Here is a 19,816-nt window from a genome sequence, read left to right on the forward strand (position 1 = left end):
GTAGGATGTGTTTTCATTATTGTTTGATTCTATGAATTTCTTTATTCCATCCTTAATTTGTTCTATAACCCAGTAGTTTTTGAGCAAGGTGTTGTTCAGTTTCCATGTCTTTGATTTTTTTTCCTTGCTTTTTGTGTTTTTGATTTCCACTTTTATGGCTTTATGGTCAGAAAAGATGCTGTAGTATTTTGATGTTTTGGGTTTTGTTAAGGCCTGCTTTATGGCCTAATATGTGGTCTATTCTGGAGAATGTTCCATGTGCATTGGACCCATTACTAATTCTGTTTGTAGGATTGTAGAGCTTGTCAGGAACCCAGAGTGGAGGATCAGAAACAGGAGAGATTTGGAGAAGGAGATGAAAATACTTGATTTATTAGAGTGCAGATAGGAGGGCAAAGGAAATATTTAAAAGAAAATTGAGGTATTTCTAGTAAAGATGTCTAAATTTCTAGGTAATATTTTGGATTATGAAAATTCTTTTGTTTCAAGGTTATGTTATAAAAGTTAGAGAGTTTTAAGTTTCTTGCCCGGATTGCTGGATTTGCAAGCAATATAATGCTGATTAAACATTCCTGCTCTATATTTTTATACATACTTACATATTCTTTAATAAATTCTTTCAGCAAACATTAAGTCAGCTATATGACATCTGTGTCACTAGATGATGGGCATGTAAAAGAAGAAGAATACTAATATTGTCTTCAGTGACTTTACAAAATTGTAAATATGAATTTGTAGCCTAGCGAATTCAGTACCATGATTGAGGGAAGCATATGGTGCTGTGAAAACACAGTCTCATAACGGAGACATACACAGAAGCATACAGTTGTAACCTAGGGTACTAGAAGAGCCTGCAAGTGAGACGCTTAATCAAGACAAGAAATGGGGAATAAGGGGAAGCGAAGGCCAGTGTCTTAGTCTGGGTTCTCTAGAGAACCAAACCACTGACACGTATTTGTAAATATATATATAGAGAGATTTACCCAAGGAAATGGCTTACGCAATTTAAGGTGCTGGCAAGTGCCAAATCCATGAGTCAGGCAGCAGGCTGAAAGCTTCTGCTGGCTCACGTGGTTGCAAGGTCTGACAAACTCAAAATCTGCAGGTCAGGTGGTAGGCAGGCTGGAGGCCTCTGCTGACTCACAGGGTTGGTGGGCTGGTGAACCCAAAATCTGCAGGTCAGGTGGCAGGCGGAAAACTTCTGCAGGCTTAGGTCTCAAGAACCAGAAGCCTGCTGACAAGAAGAGTGCAGGGCTGAGAGAGTGTGAGCTTTGCCAGAACATCCATTTATATACTGGAGGCAGGCCACATTCCCAAGAAAACCTCTCTTTCTACTGATCGGCTGCTCACATCAGGTCATAAAATGGAAGGTGATTATACAGTGTCTGCCAAGTCACTTCGCTGAGACTCATAGTCTAGCCAAGTTGACACATAATATTAAACATCACAGCTGAGGAAGACTTTTTGTCCTTTCTTTGCAAGGACACATAAATGTGAGAAAAGGCCCTTTTTAGGAAACTGTAAGAAGTTTGGTATAGTTAATATACAGAATTGAACAAGGGAAGTGGAAAAGAGAAGAATTAAGGAATTGATAGATTATTTTGATTTTATCCTAAAAGCTATGGAGAATCATTGGAAGATTTTAAGCAGGGTGTGACATATTTAAGTTTTCTTTTAGTATCATTTTGGCAATAGTATGATTGCTGGTGGGAAAATTGGAACTGTATAAAAGACCTTTCTAGCAATCATGATGAAAAATTATGAATTAGTGGCATTAGGAATAGAAAGAAAGGGACAGACTTAAGTTACTGGTGAGGCTGAATTAGAAGGACTTGTAAATTGATTTGATTCATTCATTTACTTAACAAATTTATTGAGCATCTTCTAGATGCCAATCACTGTTCTAGTTGTTAAAATTACAACAATGAACCAAACAGAAAAATTTCTGCTGTCATGGATCATGCATTATTATAAACATGGGAGGTAATAGATGATAATACCATTCACTAAAGTAGTGACAATGTTTAAGTAGGAGCATGTTTTTTGGGGGGGCGGGAAATGTGTTTAATTTTGGATATGTTTAATTTGAAAGGCCTGTGGAACATCCAAAGGATGATGTTCTATAGGAAGTGATCTATAGATTGGGAGTTCAAGAGAGACATCTGTACTAAACATGTGAGTTGTGAACATATGGATTATGTTTAAAGCCAGTGGAGTTAAAAGGACAGCAAGGAAAAATGTAAAAAATGAGAAAAGAGATCCCGTTGGGCACTATTTCTTTTAGTACTAGAGGGAGAGGGGGTAAGACAGAAGGGTTGCACCAGATTTTGGTGAATTGCTCTGTGAATTCTTATAGATAATCAACCATTTTATCCTATGATTGAGTTTGGGTTGTTGAGCCAAGCTGCTGCTGCTGCTTTTTTTTTAAAAATCATTTTAAACTGTCTTGGTCACTTCCAAAGAAGAATAAAGTTAATGTGAACTGAGTGTTGCCTCACTTGATAGCCTCAGGGGACTTATGAGGAGCAGTTTGTGATATGGAGCATTATAAAGTAGAACACACTGATTGGCACAGAACAGGATATACTGGATCAAGATATTATAGAATGTCCATGTTAGTCATTCGGTTAGTCCTCCTGGCATATAGAATGAACTGTTTAAATTGCCTGCTTAGCTTCTGTTATGGATTGAATTGTGTCCTCCCAAAGTATGTGTTGTAAATCCTAACCCTTGTACATGTGGTTCAGCCCTGGTGGCCCAGTGATTAAGAGCTCAGCTGCCAATCAGAATGTCGACAGTTCGAATCCACCAGACGTTCCTTGGAAAGCATGTGGGGGCGGTTCTACTCTGTCCTATATGGTCACTAGGGAGTTGGAATCGACTGGAGGGCAACCTGTGGTTACAATCCCATTTGGGAATGTTTTTTCTTTGTTATGTTAATGAGGCAGTATTAGTGTAGGGGGTGTCTTGAGTCAATCTCTTTTAAGATATAAAAGGAGCAGATTAATCAAGTAGAAATGGGGGGCAGATAGATGCCATGCCGCATGAAGATCTTTGAGGAACAGAAGATCAAAAGAGACAAGGACCTTCCTCCAGAGCCTACAGAGACAAAAAGCCTTGCCCTAGAGCTGGCGCCCTGAATTTGAATTTCTAGCCTCCTAAACTGTGAGAACATAAATTTATGTTTGTTAAAGCCATCCACTTGTGGTATTTCTGTTATAGCAGCACTACATAACTAAGACAGCCTCTTAATGGCTATTACTCTGATCATCATGTACCATTGACAGCTAGATATTGATGTTCAGAAATTATTAGAATGAGGAAAAGAACTGGGAACTTTGGCATATAAAGAGACATGTAATATGTAATAAATGATATACAAAAAGCTGAGCAATTTTGTGAGTGTTGTGTAGGTTCCATTATTCTGTACTGGACGAGGAAATACATTTATTTACATAGACTTGAATCTATGAATGCACATCTTGTTTTATGTACTGTAAGACTTGGCAGAGATATGATGTTAATGTAGGACCCTATGGATTTAACAAATGTGTCAGAACCAAGTGGCCATGGTAGAGTACAATAGCAAATTCAGAGGACCATTTCCAGGAATGTTATCAAAATAGCAGAAGTGAAAGTCTAGAGCCTAAGATGGGAAGGAAGGGAGCATCCATGGACTAGTATATGGTCAAAATAACAGAAGCAAATAAATGAAAAAATGTGGGAGTTAGGATTTGTACGCTGAAAGCCAAAATAATTTCCTGGGAGGACTTAGTGACACTTTTAAGGGCCCATCTGGAACTTCAGTTCCAGCATATTAGGAAGGGTAAAATCCCACATACTATTCTGACTGATTTCAGCAAAAACACAATAGCTGTTATTGACTTAGAGGGATGTCTCTGAGCATCCCCACTTCGATTAACTCAAGCTTGTAAATTTTGTGTCTTCTCAAACCACTGATTAAAGGAACCCCTGGGTTCCTTTAACTCCCAGTTACTTATTTTTGACACTGGGAGTGAGCAAGTAGAAGAGTGATGGCAGGTGAAACTAATGAGGAAGTCAGGGGCTGGATTATGCATGGCTGTATAGCCATATTAAGGATTTTTTATTATAAGTGTGAGTCCTTCAACAATTTTGAGCTGGGAATGACATAATTCAATTTTCATTAGATAAAGAGCACTCTGACTACTCTGTTGAAAATGTCTTGAAGGGGGAGGTAGAAGTGAAAGTTATTCCAAGAGTGAGTTTTGAGATGATCTCGGCTTGAATTGAGGATTGTGGCAGTGAAGAAGGATAAAGTAGATGAATTTAAGATGCATTTTGGACATAAAACTGATTTAACACTTGTAGACAGATTGAATATATAGGGTCAGGGTAACAGAGAGGGAGGAGTCCAGGCTGGCTCACAGGTTTCTAGCTTGATGCTTTGTATCAGGGAAAACTAGGGAAGAGTTGGTTTGAGGAGATCAAAAGTTTATTACTACTATCATTATTATTTTTAAATAGCATTGTTTGTTCTATGGGACCTCATTCTATTCTGAATTTTGAATAGGTATTTGGCTTGGAAGTGGTCTCTAACACTTGCTTAGCCAAATTCTGGTTAGGTAGATGGCTGTGGGACAGTTATGTCAGTGTATAGCAAGAAGAGAATGATGGTTTTTGAGAGGTCTTGGGTCAGCAGTGATAGCACTTGTGAACATAGTTGTACTGTTACTGACAACAATTATTTATTATTTTAAAATTGTATTTTATTTTAATATGTTTAGAGATTAAAAGATATTTGTGCTTATATAAATTGTACTTAACTATATACTTTCATAAATAATGTGGAATTTTATTTCAGAAATGGGAAAAAATATAATATGCCTAATATATATATTTGGAGCCCTGGTGGCATAGTACTTAAGAGCTCGGCTACTAACTAAAAGGTTGGCGGTTTGAATCCACCAGCCGCTCCTTGGAAACCCTATGGGGCAGTTCTTCTCTGTCCTGTAGGGTCGCTATGAGTTGGAACCAACTCGACGGCGATGGCAAAGGCAACGGGTATAAAATATAAATGCATTTATCATACAGGCATTATGAACTATAGTAGATGTTTAACTTCTCCATGTCTTATGATTAATAAAGATTTTTATTGTTCAGAAGTGATTAAAAGGAGTTAGTTCTAAGTATTTTTCTTAATACATCTTGCTTTGTTGGAAGTCTTAGAATTTTACCATGTTTCTTGGCTAAAGAACTCATAAACAGTGTTGACATGAATATTGGCAATTAATGAGCCCCACATTTAAAAATTTTATTTTATGCCACTTTTTTATACTTAGGAAACCCTGGTGGCATAGTGTTTAAGAGCTACAGCAGCTAACCAAAAGATGGGCAGTTCAAATCCACCAGGCACTCCTTGGAATCCCTATGGGGCAGTTCTACTCTGTCCTTTAGGGTCACTATGAGTCAGAATTGACTCGACGGCAATGGGTTTGGTTTTTTTTATAATTAAATACACTACCAAGGATATTTATTTCAAATTCCACTATATTGACTTAAAATATTAAATAGAAAATTTTAACAATTCTTTATTGGGAAACATTTTTAATCGTTGTAAATGATTTTTTTCTCTTTATTAAAATGTATATCTTAATGTGTATTTTTAGCTTAGTTTCTTAAAAACAGGCATAAATTTGTTGTCTCGTTGTAGTTCCCTGCTTATCATACGTACCTGATGTCAGCTGCTTTTTCTGCTTTCTTTAGTAATAATGACTTATATCCATATTTTTTAACTTTAAAATTTGAAATAATTATACGTTTCTGAGAAATTACGAAGAAATGTATAGGGAAGTCCTGTGTACCATTCTCCCAGCCTACCCTAGTGTTAACATCTTACACAATATAGTACAATATCAAAACCAAAATCCACAGAGTTTATTCAAATTTCATCAGTTATATACACACTCTTTTGTGTGTGTATAACTTTATGCAGTTTTACCACATGCGTAGCCTTGTGTAACCACCACCACGGTTGAAATACCCAACAGTGCCCTCACCACAAGACTCCCTCATGTTATCCCTTTATAGCCACACGCATCCTCTCTCCCTCACTCTAACCTCTGGCTACCATTAATTTATTCTCCATCTGTGTGATTATTGTCCTGCATTTCATGAATGTTACATTAATAGAGTCATGCAGTATGTATGTATCCTTTTGAGATTGTTTTTTTACACTCTGATGATATTCATTGAAGTTTATACAACTTGTGTCATGTATCAGTAGTTTGTTCCTTTTTTTTTTTTTGCTAAGTAGTATTCTATAGTATGAATGTACCAAAGTTTGTTTAACACTTGAATCACTGAAGGACATGTGAGTATTTTCCAGTTTTTGCATGTTACCAATAAAGTTACTATAAGCATTCGTGTACAGGTTATTGTGTGAACATCAGTTTTCATTTCTTTGGGATAAATGTCCAGGAGTGGAATTGCTGGGTGATATGGTAAGTCCATTTTCTTGTTTTGAAGGAAACTGCTAAACTGTTTTTCAGTGTGGCTGTACCATTTTATATTGCCACCAATGATGTATATTCATTTTTTATTTGTTAATATCTATTTTGGGCTGTTATAACCCCAAAGCAGCCTCAAACCTTCTGGGAGTAGATAGAGGGTAAATCCCAAAAACATTACCTAACAAATTGCATTTAAATTTAAAATTCTGTTTTTCAGTATGATTACTTGGGCTCTGATAATATGATAGTAACAAATAAAATCATCGAAATTATTGGCCTTGTAAATTCGGTAAGTACTTTCCTTTTCATATTAGTTAGAAAAAATTCTTTTGAAGTTATAATTTGAATTAGCTTGATGTGGCATTTCTGGATAATTTAGTTATCCATACAAACTGAATGTAGGTATGTCAGAACATTGAGTTAATTTCTAGGGTGTTATAACATAAATATTAATTTTGCATGTATTTATCTCTTCTGTTTTTAGATCTTTACCCAATTTAAAGTTACTATTGTGCTGTCATCATTGGAGTTGTGGTCAGATAAAAATAAGATTTCTACAGTTGGTGAGGCAGATGAATTATTGCATAGATTTTTAGAATGGAAGCAATCCTACCTTACTCTAAGGCCCCATGATATTGCGTACCTATTCACGTAAGAATAATGTTTCAGTATTCCTAGAAAGAAAATAAAGATCTGTGATAATGATGTACCTTACTTTAGGAAATTGTTCTTCATTTCTGAAAATTCACACTCTGATTATTCATTATGTGCTTTATTCAGGCCTTGTGCTTTCTTTCTTGTCAGGCAATAAGAAAAGAGAGTAAACATTTATTTCTGTGCTTATCTTTTTACCAACGAGGAGATAACATTTTGAAGAAGTTAAGCCATTTCAGGACTTTTGCCTTTAGTGGTAGATTTAGAATTCGAACTCATATTTTGTAACTCCAGAGCCCATACTCTTAACCACTACTTAAAGAGATAGGATTTACATTGTGAAGTTCAGAGTTTTGTTACAAGCTTTTATCAAAGGTTTGGTAAAGTAAGTTAAAAATATCTTAGTGAATTTTCTACATTATTTTTAAATGTTAGTTTTCTAATGATCAGTTATAGTTAATTATTATTTTACTCAGATTAAATTTACAGGTAATTATAATCAGAATATCTTTCAATAAAGCTGTACACAGTCATGGGCCACATAACGTCTGTTTGGGCAATGTCCAATGTCTGTGGTCCCATAAGGTTATAATAGAGTTCAGAAATCCCGATCAGAGTAATGATACAATAATAATAATAATAGTATTTGATGCACATCGCAAAGTAGCGCTCGTTTGTTATTATAAACCATTATGTGTACCTCGAATTTTTAATATACTAGTCTTTGTGGGGGTTGTTTCATAACTACAGGTTGTACATAAGTTGAATGTTCATAACCTGGGGACTTCCTGTATATAATATGGTGTTCCCACAACGTCCAAATCACATAACGTCCTATTTCACAGAACGTATTGTGGATGTTAGCAACACATGACTGTATATATATTTTTAAGTTAGTATATCAGTATTTCCTTTTGCATGCGTGAGATTAATCTTGCCTTCACATGTCTGCCAGCCATAAGTATTATTACTTTTTCATTTTATGCCAGTCTAATGGATATCGGTTGATGTCATTGTCATTTTAGTTTGCTCTTTTTCTGACAACTAGTGGATTTGAGCAGCTTTCCATGTGCTTATTGATCATTTGGATTTGTCCTTCTGTAATTGCCTTTTCATGTCTGTTGGCTATTTCTTTGCAACTTGTAAGGGCCTTTTTTTTTTTATGGTGCTTTAAGTGAAAGTTTACAATTCAAGTTAGTCTCTCGTACAATGATTTATGCATACATTGTTATGTGACCCTAGTTGCTCTCCCTATAATGTGACTGCACACTCCTCCTTTCCACCCCTGATTTCCCGTGTCCATTTAACCCTCTCTGCCTTCTCATCTCACCTCTGGACAGGAGCTGCCCATTTAGTCTCATGTATCTACTTGAGCTAAGAAGCACACTCTTTATGAGTATCATTTTATGTCCCACAGTCCAGTCTAATCTTTGTCTGAAGAGTTGGCCTTGGGAATGGTTTTAGTTTTGGGCTAACAGAGAGTCCGGGGGCATGTCTTCCAGGGTCTATAAGGGCCTTTTTTAAATGATACCATTGTCTACACACATTTTGGTAAGATTATACAGTAAAACTTGGGAAATCTGGCATCTGTGTAAGGTGGAAACCTGCCAGAGAAGGAAAACTCAAATATTTTCCACTAAAAGAAGTGATAGAAAAGTGGTAAATCTATACTCTGTCAAAGGCAGAAAACCTCAGAGACCCAGAAAAACAAGGACATCCCGTCGAGTTCTGGCTCTCACAGGTTTCAGTGCGTTTTGAGTCCCACAAATTCAAAGAAATATTCTCCCTACTCTAGGCTGCTGTATAAGACTCTAGGACTTTCCCTTGAGACCAGAGTAAATGGAGAGATTTACCGTGTTTATGGATTGGGAGCCTTAGTATTGTTAAGATGTTAGTTCTCCTTAAACTGATCAATAGATTGTATACACTTTCAACCAATATCCCAGCAGCAATTTTTTGTAGAAATTTAGAAGCTGATTCTAGAATTCATATAAAAAAACAAAAACTTAGAATAGCCAAAGCAGTTTTTAAAAAGAAGACAAAGCTGGAGAGCTTACATTACTTGATTTGAATAATTTTTATAAAGCTACAGTAATCAAGGCAGTGTGGTAATGACAAAAGGATACACTAAAAATAAACTCACACATACAGGTCAAACGATTTTTGACAAAGGTCCAAAAATAATTAAATGAAGAAAACATAGTCTTTTCAGTGAATGGTGCTGAAGGTTATCCATATGCAAAAATATGAACCTTCGTACCTCATAACATATACAATAATTAACTCAAAATGGGTGATAGATCTAAATAGGTAAAACTTAAAATTTAAAAACTGCTAGAAGAAAACATAGGAGAGGAATCTTTGTAATCTTGGGCTGGGCAAAGTTTTTTTTTTTTGGTATAATAGCAAAAGCATGATTCATAAAATAAAGAATTGATAAGTTGGATTGCATCAAAATTAGCAATTTCTGCTCTTTGAAATGTACTTTTAAGAAAATGAAAAGTATGCCATAGCCAAATATTTACAGGAAATATTTTCAGATCACATATCTGATAAAGGACATGTATCCCAAATGCCTAAAGTTAAAACTCAAAATAAGAAAACAACCCCAATAAAAAAGATGGACAAGATATTTGAAGTCATTTCACCAAAAAATTATACAGACAGCAAATAACCACATGAAAAGATGCTTATGATCATCACTCACTGTTGTTACTAGGTGCCGCTGAGTTGCTTCTCACTCATAGCGACCCTCCCTATGTACAACAGAACAAAACACTGCCCGGTCCTGCCATCATCACAATTGTTGTTATGCTTGAGCCCGTTGTTGCAGCCACTGGGTCAGTCCATCTCGTTGAGGGTCTTCCTATTTTTTACTGACCCTCTACTTTACTAAGCATGATGTCCTTCTCCAGGGACTGGTCCCTCCTGATAACATGTCCAAAGTATGTGAGACAAAGTCTTGCGATCCTTCTTTCTAAGGAGTGTTCTGATTGTACTTCTTCCAAAACAGATTTGTTTGTAGTTTTGGCAGTCCATAGTATATTCAGTATTCTTCGCCAATGCTGTAATTCAAAGGCACCAATTCTTCTTTGGTCTTCTTTATTCATTGTTCAGATTTTGCATGCATATGAGGCAGTCGAAAACACCAGGTGCATCAGGTCAGGTGCACCTTAGTCTTCAAAGTGACATCTTTGCTTTTTAACACTTTAAAGAGGTTTTTTGCAGCAGATTTGCCCAATGCAATGTGTTGTTTGATTTCTTGATTGCTGCTTCCATGAGTGTTGATTTTGGCTCCAAGTAAAATGAAATCCTTGTCATCTTCAGGAAACCCTGGTGGCATACTGGTTAAGTGCTACGACTGCTAACCAAAAGGTAGGCAGTTTGAATCCACCAGGTGATCCTTGAAAACCCTATGGGGTAGTTCTACTCTGTCCTATAGGGTCGCTATGAGTTGGAATCGACTCGACAGCAACGGGTTTTGGTTTTGACATCTGCAATCTTCTGTTTATCATGATGTTGCTTAGTGGTCCAGTCGTGTGGATTCACTCACTCTGTATATGTAAATTAAAACCATTGTGAGAAACCATTACGCATTTATTAGAATGGCTAAAAACAAAAACACAAAACTTGACAATGCCATGTGAGAGAGAGAGTGTGTGGGAAAACTGGAATTCCTCTGATTTGCTAGTAACAATGTAAAATGGTACAGTTCTTTGGAAAGCAGTCTGGTCATTTTTATGAAATTAAACATAAACTTAACATATGACCTCGTAATCCCACTCTGAGGTATTTATCCAAGTGAAATTAAAACTATGTTCAATAAAAATTTGTAAGCAAATGTTTATAGTGACTTGATAATTGCCCCAAACTGGAAACAGCCTAAATATTCTTACTGGTAAATGCGTAAACAAACTGATGTATCTATGCAATGAACTATACAATAAATAGGAAAGAACTACTGACACACAGAACACCATGGATGAATCTCAAACGCATTTTGTTGAGTAAAAGAATCCGTAATATTTTATACGCACACATGCACACTTACTACATATATAATATTCTAGAAAAGGCAAAACATAGAAATTGACAAGGGATCAGAGGTTTCAAGGGCTTGGTGTGGGGCGTGGTGTATAGGGGAACTTGGAGGGGTGATAGAATGGTCCTATATCTTGATTGTGGTGGTAGTTATATGAATGTATGCTTTTGTAAAAACTCTCAGAACTATGCGTTTTATTATATGTAAGTTATATACTTTAATTTTAGAAATGGAAAATAAGAATAAAAAAAATCATGACTTCATATGTATATTTCTAATTATGTTTTAAGATTATGGTATTTAAACTTAATATCATTGTTGTGTCTTTTGTTTTACTCTGAAAATGTAGGGTTCTCGTTTCACTTACCTAACAATGCATTACTTTATACAGCAATTGTTTTTTGAATGTATCTTGCTAAAAATGTACGATCAAGGAACTGTGCCCCAAAAGTCCCTTGAAATAAATCCTTTCTCTATTAACATATTTATATTAGATTGCTGTCTTTGTTGTTGTCAGGTACTGTCCAGTCGGTTCCAACTCATAGCGATCCTCAGTACAGCAGAACAAAACACTGCCCGGTCCTGCTCCATCCTAACAGTAATTATTATTGCTTTAGCTCATTGTTGGAGCCACTATGTCAGTCCATCTCACTGAGGATCTTCTTTTTCACAGACCCTGTGCTTTACCAAGCATGATGTCCTTCTCCAGGGACTGGTCCCTTCTGATAACATGTCCAAAGTACATAAGATGAAGTCTTGCCATCCTTCCTTCTAAGGAGCATTCTGGCTGTTCTTTCAAGACAGATTTGTTTGTTCTTCTGGCAGTGTGTGGTATATTCAATACTCTTCACCAGCACCACAATTCAAAGGCATCAGTTCTTCTTCAGTCTTCCTTATTCATTGTTCAGCTTTCGAATGCATATAAGGTGATTGAAAATACCATGGCTTGGTTCAGCCGTACCTTAGTTCCCAAAGTGACAGCTTTGCTTTCTGATAGATACTTTAAAGAGGTCTTATGCAGCAGATTTGCCTAATGCAATATGTCGTCTGATTTCTTGACTGCTGCTTCCTTGGGCATTGATTATGGATCCAAGTAAAATGAAATCCTTGACAACTTCAGTCTTTTCTCCATTTATCATGATGTTGTCTATTGGTCCAGTTGTGAGGATTTTTGTTTTCTTTACATTGAGGTATAATCCATACTGAAGCCTTCATCAGTAAGTGTTTCAAGTCCTTTTTGCTTTCAGCAAGCAAAGCTGTGTCATATGCATATTGCATATTGTTAATGAGTCTTCCTACAATCCTGATAGCCTGTTCTTCATATAGTTCAGTTTCTTGGATTATTTGCTCAGCATACAGATTGCATAAGTATGGTGAAAGGCTACAGCCCTGACACGCGCCTTTCCTGACTGCAAACCACACAATATCCCTTTGTTCTGTTCCAACAGCTGCCACTTATTCAGTGTACAGGTTCCTCCTGAGTACAATCAAGTGTTCTGGAATTCGCATTCTTCGCAATGTTATCCATAATTGGTTATGATCCAGATAGTCGAATGACTTTGCATAGTCAATAAAACAGAGGTAAACATCTTTCTGGTATTCTCTGCTTTCAGCCAAGATCCATCTGACATCAGCACTCACATCCCTTGTTCCATAACCTCTTCTAAATCTGGCTTGAACTTCTGGTAGTTCCCTGTTGATGTACTGCTGTAACCGCGTTTGAGTGATCTTCAGCACAATTTTGCTTGTGTGTGATATTAATGATACTGTTCAAAAATTTCCACGTTCTGTTGGATCACCTTTCTTTGGAATGGGCACAGATATGGATCTGTCCCAGTCAGCTGGCCAGGAAGCTATCTTCCAGATTTCTTGACATAGAAAAATGAGCACTTCCAGTGCTGCATCCATTTGTTAAAACATCTCAGTTGGTATTCTGTCAATTCCTGGAATGTTGTTTTTTGCCATTTCCTTCAGTACAGCTTGGACTTCTTCCTTCAGTACTATCAGTTCTTGATCACATGCTACCTCCTGAATGGTTGAACATTGACCAATTCTTTTTAGTACAGTGACTCTGTGTATTCTTTCCATCTTCTTTTGATGCTTTCTGCATCATTCAATGTTTTCCCCATAGAATTCTTCAGTATTGCACCTCGAGGCTTGAATTTTTTCTTCAGTTCTTCCAGCCTGAGAAATGCCAAGCATGTTCTTCCCTTTTGGTTTTCTAACTCCAGGTCTTTGCACATTTCATTATAATACTTTGCTTTCTCATACTGCCTTTGAAATCCTCTCTTCAGCTCTTTTACTTCATCATTTCTTCCATTTGCTTTAGGTACTTGTTGTTCAAGAGCAAGTTTCAGAGTCTCTCCTGACATCCATTTTGGTCTGTTCTTTCTTTCCTGGCTTTTTAATGACCTTTTGCTTTCTTAATTTTTGATTTTCTTGATGTCATTCCACAGTTCGTCTGGTCTTCGGTCATTAGTGTTCAGTGAGTCAAATCTGTTCTTGAGATGGTCTCTAAATTCAGGTGGGATATACATAAAGTTGTACTTTGGCTCTCGTGGACTTGCTTTAATTTTCTTCAGCTTCACCTTGAACTTGCATATGATCAATCGATGGTCTGTTCCCCACTTGGCCCCTGACCTTGTTCTGATGGATCATACTGAGCTTCTCCATCATCTCTTTCCACAGATGTAGTAAATTTGATTCCTGTGTATTCCATCCGGTGAGGTCCATGTGTATAATTGCAGTTTATGTTGTTGAAAAAAGATATTTGCAATGAAGAAGTCCCTGGTCTTGCAAAATTCTATCATGTGATCTCCAGCATTGTTTCTGTCACCAAGGCCATATTTTCCAACTACTCTCGCTTCTTCATTTCCAACTTTCACATTCCAATCACCAGTAATTAACAATGCATGTTGATTTGCATGTTTGATCAATTTCAGTCTGCAAAAGTTGGTAAAAATCTTCAGTTTCCTCATCTTTGGCATTAGTGGTTGGTGCGTAAATTGAACTGGTCTTCCTTGTAGGTGTATGGATATTATCCTATCACTGACAACGTTGTAATTCAGGATAGATCTTGAAATGTCCTTTTTGATGTTGAGTGCAATGCCAGTCCTCTTCAGTGTGTCATTCTCTGCATAGTAGACCATATGAATTTCTGATTCGAAATGGGCAATACCAGTCCATTTGAGCTCACTAATGCTTAGGATATTGATATTCATGCATTTTTGATGACTTCCAGTTTTCCTAGATTCGTACTTCATACATTCCATGTTTTGATTATAATGGATGTTTGCAGCTGTTTCTTCTTATTTTGAATCATGCTTCATCAGCAACTGAAGCTCCTGAAAGCTTGACTCCATTCATGTTGTTAAGGTCAACTCTACTTTGAGGAGGCAGCTATTCCCCAGTAATATTTTGAGTGCCTTCAACCTGAGGAGCTCATCTTCCGGCAGTATACCAGACAGTGTTCCACTGCTATTCATAAGGTTTTCACTGGCCAATTTTTTCAGAAGTAGACTGCCAGATCCTTCTTCCTAGTGTGTCTTAGTCTGGAAAGTCAGTTGAAACCTGTCCACCACGGGTGACCCTACTGGTGTGTGAATTATTGGTGGCAAAGCTTCCAGCATCACAGCAACATAAAGCCACTACAGTGCGACAAACTGACAGAGTTGTGGGATATATTAGATTAGGTTCATTTATTTGACTTTTTTTCAAGACTTAATTTAATGCTTTTAATTGGTAATGCATTTACATTTTTCTAAAGTCAAAATTATTTATAAAACCATATACAGAAAATTTCTTACTTCCATTCTGCCACCTCCATCATTTGCTTCCTGGCCCCAATGAAACAAACCGTTTTTATTAGTGCCTTATTTATTCTTTTGGTGGTCATTTTGCAAATTTAAGCAAATAAATATATTTATTCTTATTGTATCTCCTTCATTAAACAAAATGATGTATGATATATTACTCTTATTCTGAGCCTTGCTTTTTTTTGCTTAACAGTATATCTCATTGTCCTTTAATGTAAGGACATAGAGATCTTCCTGATTTTTAGCCCTTGTATTTATACTCCATTATGTGATATTGCCATAGCTTATTTAGTTAGTCTCCTAATGCTTGACACTTGGATTGTTTCCAGTATTTTATGATTATAAGGAATGCTACAGTGGAAAAAAAAAAAAAAAACTTCACAAGTATGTCATTTTAAATATGTGCATGTGTATCTGGATAGGTGTGGGGTCTGTTTCCCCACAGTCTTGCCACCAAGATGTATGGTCAAAATTTGTTTTTTGCCTACATAGTACTTGATAAATGATATCCTGGTATAATTTTAATTTGCATTTCTTTTTCATGAGGTGAATAGTTAGATAGACATAATAGATAGATAGGTATAGGTAGATAAATAGATAAATTTTCTTGTGTTTGCAATGGGAGGCAGTTTTCTTTCCCAGTTGGTAATTTGTCTTTTGACGTGGCTTGTTGTGTTTTTGTTTTAATTGCTATACAAAAAATATTTATTCTTATGAAGCAGAATTTATCAGGCTTTTCTTTTATAGTTTTTGGATTTAGAGTCATAATTAGAAAAGTCTTTCCACTTCAGAGTTGTAAAAGAACGTTTAATTTCTTTTCCATGTGAATTTTAGAAACAACCTGTCTACCCATAACCCATTGCCTTTGAGTTGATTCCAACTCATAGCGACTCTATAGGACAGAGTAGAACTGCCCCGTAGGGTTTCCAAGGAGCGCTGGTGAATTTGAACTGCTGACCTTTTGGTTAGCAGCTGTAGCTCTTAACCACTGTGCCACCAGGGCTCCACAACCTGTCTAGTTCCTAAAAAATGTTGGCATTTTTATTAGGCCCACATGAAATTCATAAATTAACTGATAGAGAGCTGTTGTTTTCCAGTCTTAGACATGTTACGTCTTTCCACTTGTTCAAATATGCTTTTGTGCCCTTCCAAGGTTAGTTTCTCTCGTATAGGTTTTACACATTTATTCCTAGGTGTAACTTTTTCTGAGTATTTTATCTTTTTTTACTATATTATAAAAGGATCTTCTATTATATATTATACATAGATGTTGTTTATATGTATTAAAAATACTAATTTTCATATATTGATTTTTATATCCTGCTTTCTTACTGAATTTCCTTACTGTTTTTAATAGTTCTTAAGTGATTACCTTGGTTTTTTTCATGCATACAATAATATCATCTGCATATATAGGTAGTTTTATCTCTTTTTTCTTAATTTTCTATCTCCAATTTCTTTCTGTAGTCTTATTGCTTTGGCTAACACCTTACTATAATGTTAAATGCTAGTGGTAATTATGGTAACATCAGGCATGTCTGTCTACTTTAGTGGGAATGTTACCCTGTTCATTAAGATGCTGACTTTGGGGCTGAAATTGTATGTGTATGTATATAACATTAAGACAGTATCCATAGATTCTTGTTATACAAAGAATTTGAAAAAAATAACCTTTCAGCATTCATGAGAATAATAATAAGATATTCTTAGCGTTCTTAATACAAATAATTATAGTAATATATTCTGCAACTTTGAATCATTCTTGTATTCCTAGAATAAACCTCTTTTCATCATGATGTATTATCTTTTAATAGGATGTTGAACTTTGATTGTATTAATATATGTAAGTGAGGTTTGTGGAAGATAATTTATCTCATTAGAAATGTAAAAATTATGGTACGATCAGCATCTTTGAAGTTGAGTAACACCTCTTCTTGATATCTTGCTTTACTGACGCAACATACTTTGCGTATCTACAGTGAGTAAGGTCCTAGAAGAGATACTTAAAAATAGTATAATAACAATAATTCTCTATGGTCTCTATGCCCCAGAAGCTTACAATCTGGTATGAGTAAGTTGTACAGTGGACACAAAGAACCTAGTAATATATTATTTTAGTACATTGTCTCTACCTGTTTACAGTTTAGAGAAGAAAGACAGATCTCAAGAACAAGAGAGTAAAAGTGAGACAAAGCAGTATGTAAATATGTTCTAGATAGAAGTGGGAAGGCAGAGTTACCAAAAAAAAAGACAGAAAACCAAACCCGTTGCTGCCGTCGAGTCAGTGCCGACTCACAGCAAAGGCAGAGGTAGGCCTGTGTAAATTTAGAGCAGAGACAGGAGGTGGAAAAGCATTCCAGGTTATAAAAATAATGTGCTTAGAGCCACGAAACGAAGTAAGTCTGTAGTTCTTCTCAAAGAGTATGGAATTCACAGTTAGAACTGGGGTTTACTCTTAGAAGGAGGGAAAGGATACAAGAAACACTGAAGACGTAAAACAGTAGGGCCTGGTAACTGATTTGATGTGGAGACTGGGTGGGGATGGGCAGTTTGAAGCAGAAACAAAACAGTACAAAAACAAAAGCACTGTTTTGAGTCCAGCTTATCAGGAGTGTGCTCAGAATTTTATGGGAAGTCTTAGGATTTGTAAAAAGACTGAGTTATTAAGGTGGAACTACCTTGGCTGAAAAATGTAAACAATATTTAGACATTGAGGAAGTCAAAGTTGGGAGTTAGGAGCAAATACTTGGAAACCAGTGCTGGAAGTGCTGGTATAAACAATATTTGAGACACAGAATAAAGGCAGCGGAGGGGAGACAGTACGATTGGGAAGTGAAATGTAGTTGAGACAGAGGGGGTGTTTCACATTGAGAATTGAGTACCCAGCTTCTTTGTATACCTCTTGTCATGCTTATTTTGGTGGGGGCTGTAAAGACGGCAGTATATGTTTGCACCTTAGTGGCTGAGAGTATAGTTCTGGATCTAGATTGCCTGAATTCATATTCTTTCAGTAGCACTTACTAATCACGCTCCTTTGCGGGAGTTACTTATACTTCCCATCTGATAGTTTCATTTGTTTAATGGAGATAAAAATAGTATCTATTTGGTTGGTTTTTTTTGTGAGGATTAAGTGGAATAATTTATGTAAAGCTGTGAGAATAGTACTATTATTATATGACAGTTTATATGGGCCCTTAATGCTGAAGTAATAATGTTAAGTTTTAGTACAATAAAGTCATTCCTATAAAAAATTGGTGGTCGTTTTTTCATAGAAGTGACAAGTTTTAATCCATACATAAAAATATTAGTCACTGTCATTCAACAAATTGTTTTTGGCCAAAATGTTTGACCATAGGCTTTGGTAACCCAAAATAAACGTGAAGAGAACAGAAAAGCCATCAAAAACTTGTTTTAGAAATCCAGAGTGTTTCATTTAGTTAAGAATATCTTCCAAATTTGAAACAATTAAGGGCATGTGGAAAGATTTTACTTCAGTTTGCTTCAGATTAGGACTTTATGAACTACAGATTTAAATTATTGGAAGTAATTCTCACATTTAAATTGTTTGCTAAAATTAATTATAAATGTATACATATTTATTTAGTTATAGAGATTATCCAGATCACGTTGGAGCAGTATTTCCTGGAAAGATGTGTGATAGCCATTACGCTGCAGGAGTTGCTTTGGTAAGAAATTATTCAATCTTTAAAAATTTACTCATTATTAAAAATTATCTGACCTGGTAGTATATATTTTATACAGTTTACATTTATATTTACAGTTAGAGGTTTCATTTGTATCCATTACTATTAAAAATTTGAAATCTGTAGAAGGAACTGTGTTCTATAGAACAGTTGACTATATTTGGAAGTTAAAGTGGGAATAAAAATATCATAAACACACATGCATTCCTCAATATATAGAATAATGGATCATGAGAAATTATCTGTAATAAATTTAAGAAATAAAGAAATTTCTGTAACCCAAATAGATTTTTGCCTGTAGACAAAATATTGGAGAAATACTGTACAGATAAAATAGCTTCAAAGTCAAAATAAATAAAACAAAAACTACAATAAAAATATTTTAAAATGTTTCAAACCTTTGAAAGGCAGTATTTAAAAGAAACTTTTGTATCTATTTTAAATATTTATAGTATTTATAAATATGTAAATATATATATACATATATAAATGTACATACATATATATAATCTTTGGTACATTTAAATGTACTATTTAATGGAATTCTTTGACCCATTTCCCATGCTACTTATTCTTTTTGAACACAAGTTTAAATACGATGTACTATTATTATTATTATTATTAGTGGCTAATTTATGTTAATCATGTGAAATTTGTTAAGTACATATAGGAACATATAATAAAATTAATATAATCTGACATCTTATCACCCAGACAGCGATAACCACAATTACCATTTTGATTAATATTTATCTTTCACTTTGTGTCATCCTCTGTTCGTCTGTTACCCTGGCTCCCTCTCTTCATATAATTAAAAAAAAATGGGATTCTGCAGCACGTATTTTTATTTCTGATAATCTTTTAATTTGATTTTTTATTACAGAAGTAATGCACATGGTAAAATTTTTTTTAACTGTAGTTATACTAGGCAAAAAATGATAGTAAAACTTCTTCCCTTGTTGTATTACTATTTAAGAATTGTTATTTAAGTTATTCTGGTGGTTATATTTATTTATTTAAAAACATATTCCCTTACCCTTATTTTGATTTATAAACTGTAGACAATATTGGTAATATTATTTTTGACATATTTGGCTCACTCTACTTGTC

At 35.4% G+C, this 19,816-nt stretch overlaps 1 protein-coding gene across 1 annotated transcript in view; it reads left to right on the forward strand.

Moving 5' to 3' along the window:
• Positions 1-19,816, forward strand: part of ADAM32 (ADAM metallopeptidase domain 32) — a 149,165-nt gene that overhangs the window by 53,082 nt on the left and 76,267 nt on the right. Inside the window, exons 9-11 of the mRNA XM_004383432.1 lie at positions 6,709-6,780; positions 6,976-7,142; positions 18,607-18,688. Of these exons, the coding sequence (XP_004383489.1) occupies positions 6,709-6,780; positions 6,976-7,142; positions 18,607-18,688 (321 nt within the window). The remainder of the gene's footprint in view (positions 1-6,708; positions 6,781-6,975; positions 7,143-18,606; positions 18,689-19,816) is intronic.

This window comes from Trichechus manatus, unplaced genomic scaffold (genome assembly GCF_000243295.1).
Source record: "Trichechus manatus latirostris isolate Lorelei unplaced genomic scaffold, TriManLat1.0 scaffold00109, whole genome shotgun sequence".
Lineage (NCBI taxonomy): Eukaryota > Metazoa > Chordata > Mammalia > Sirenia > Trichechidae > Trichechus > Trichechus manatus.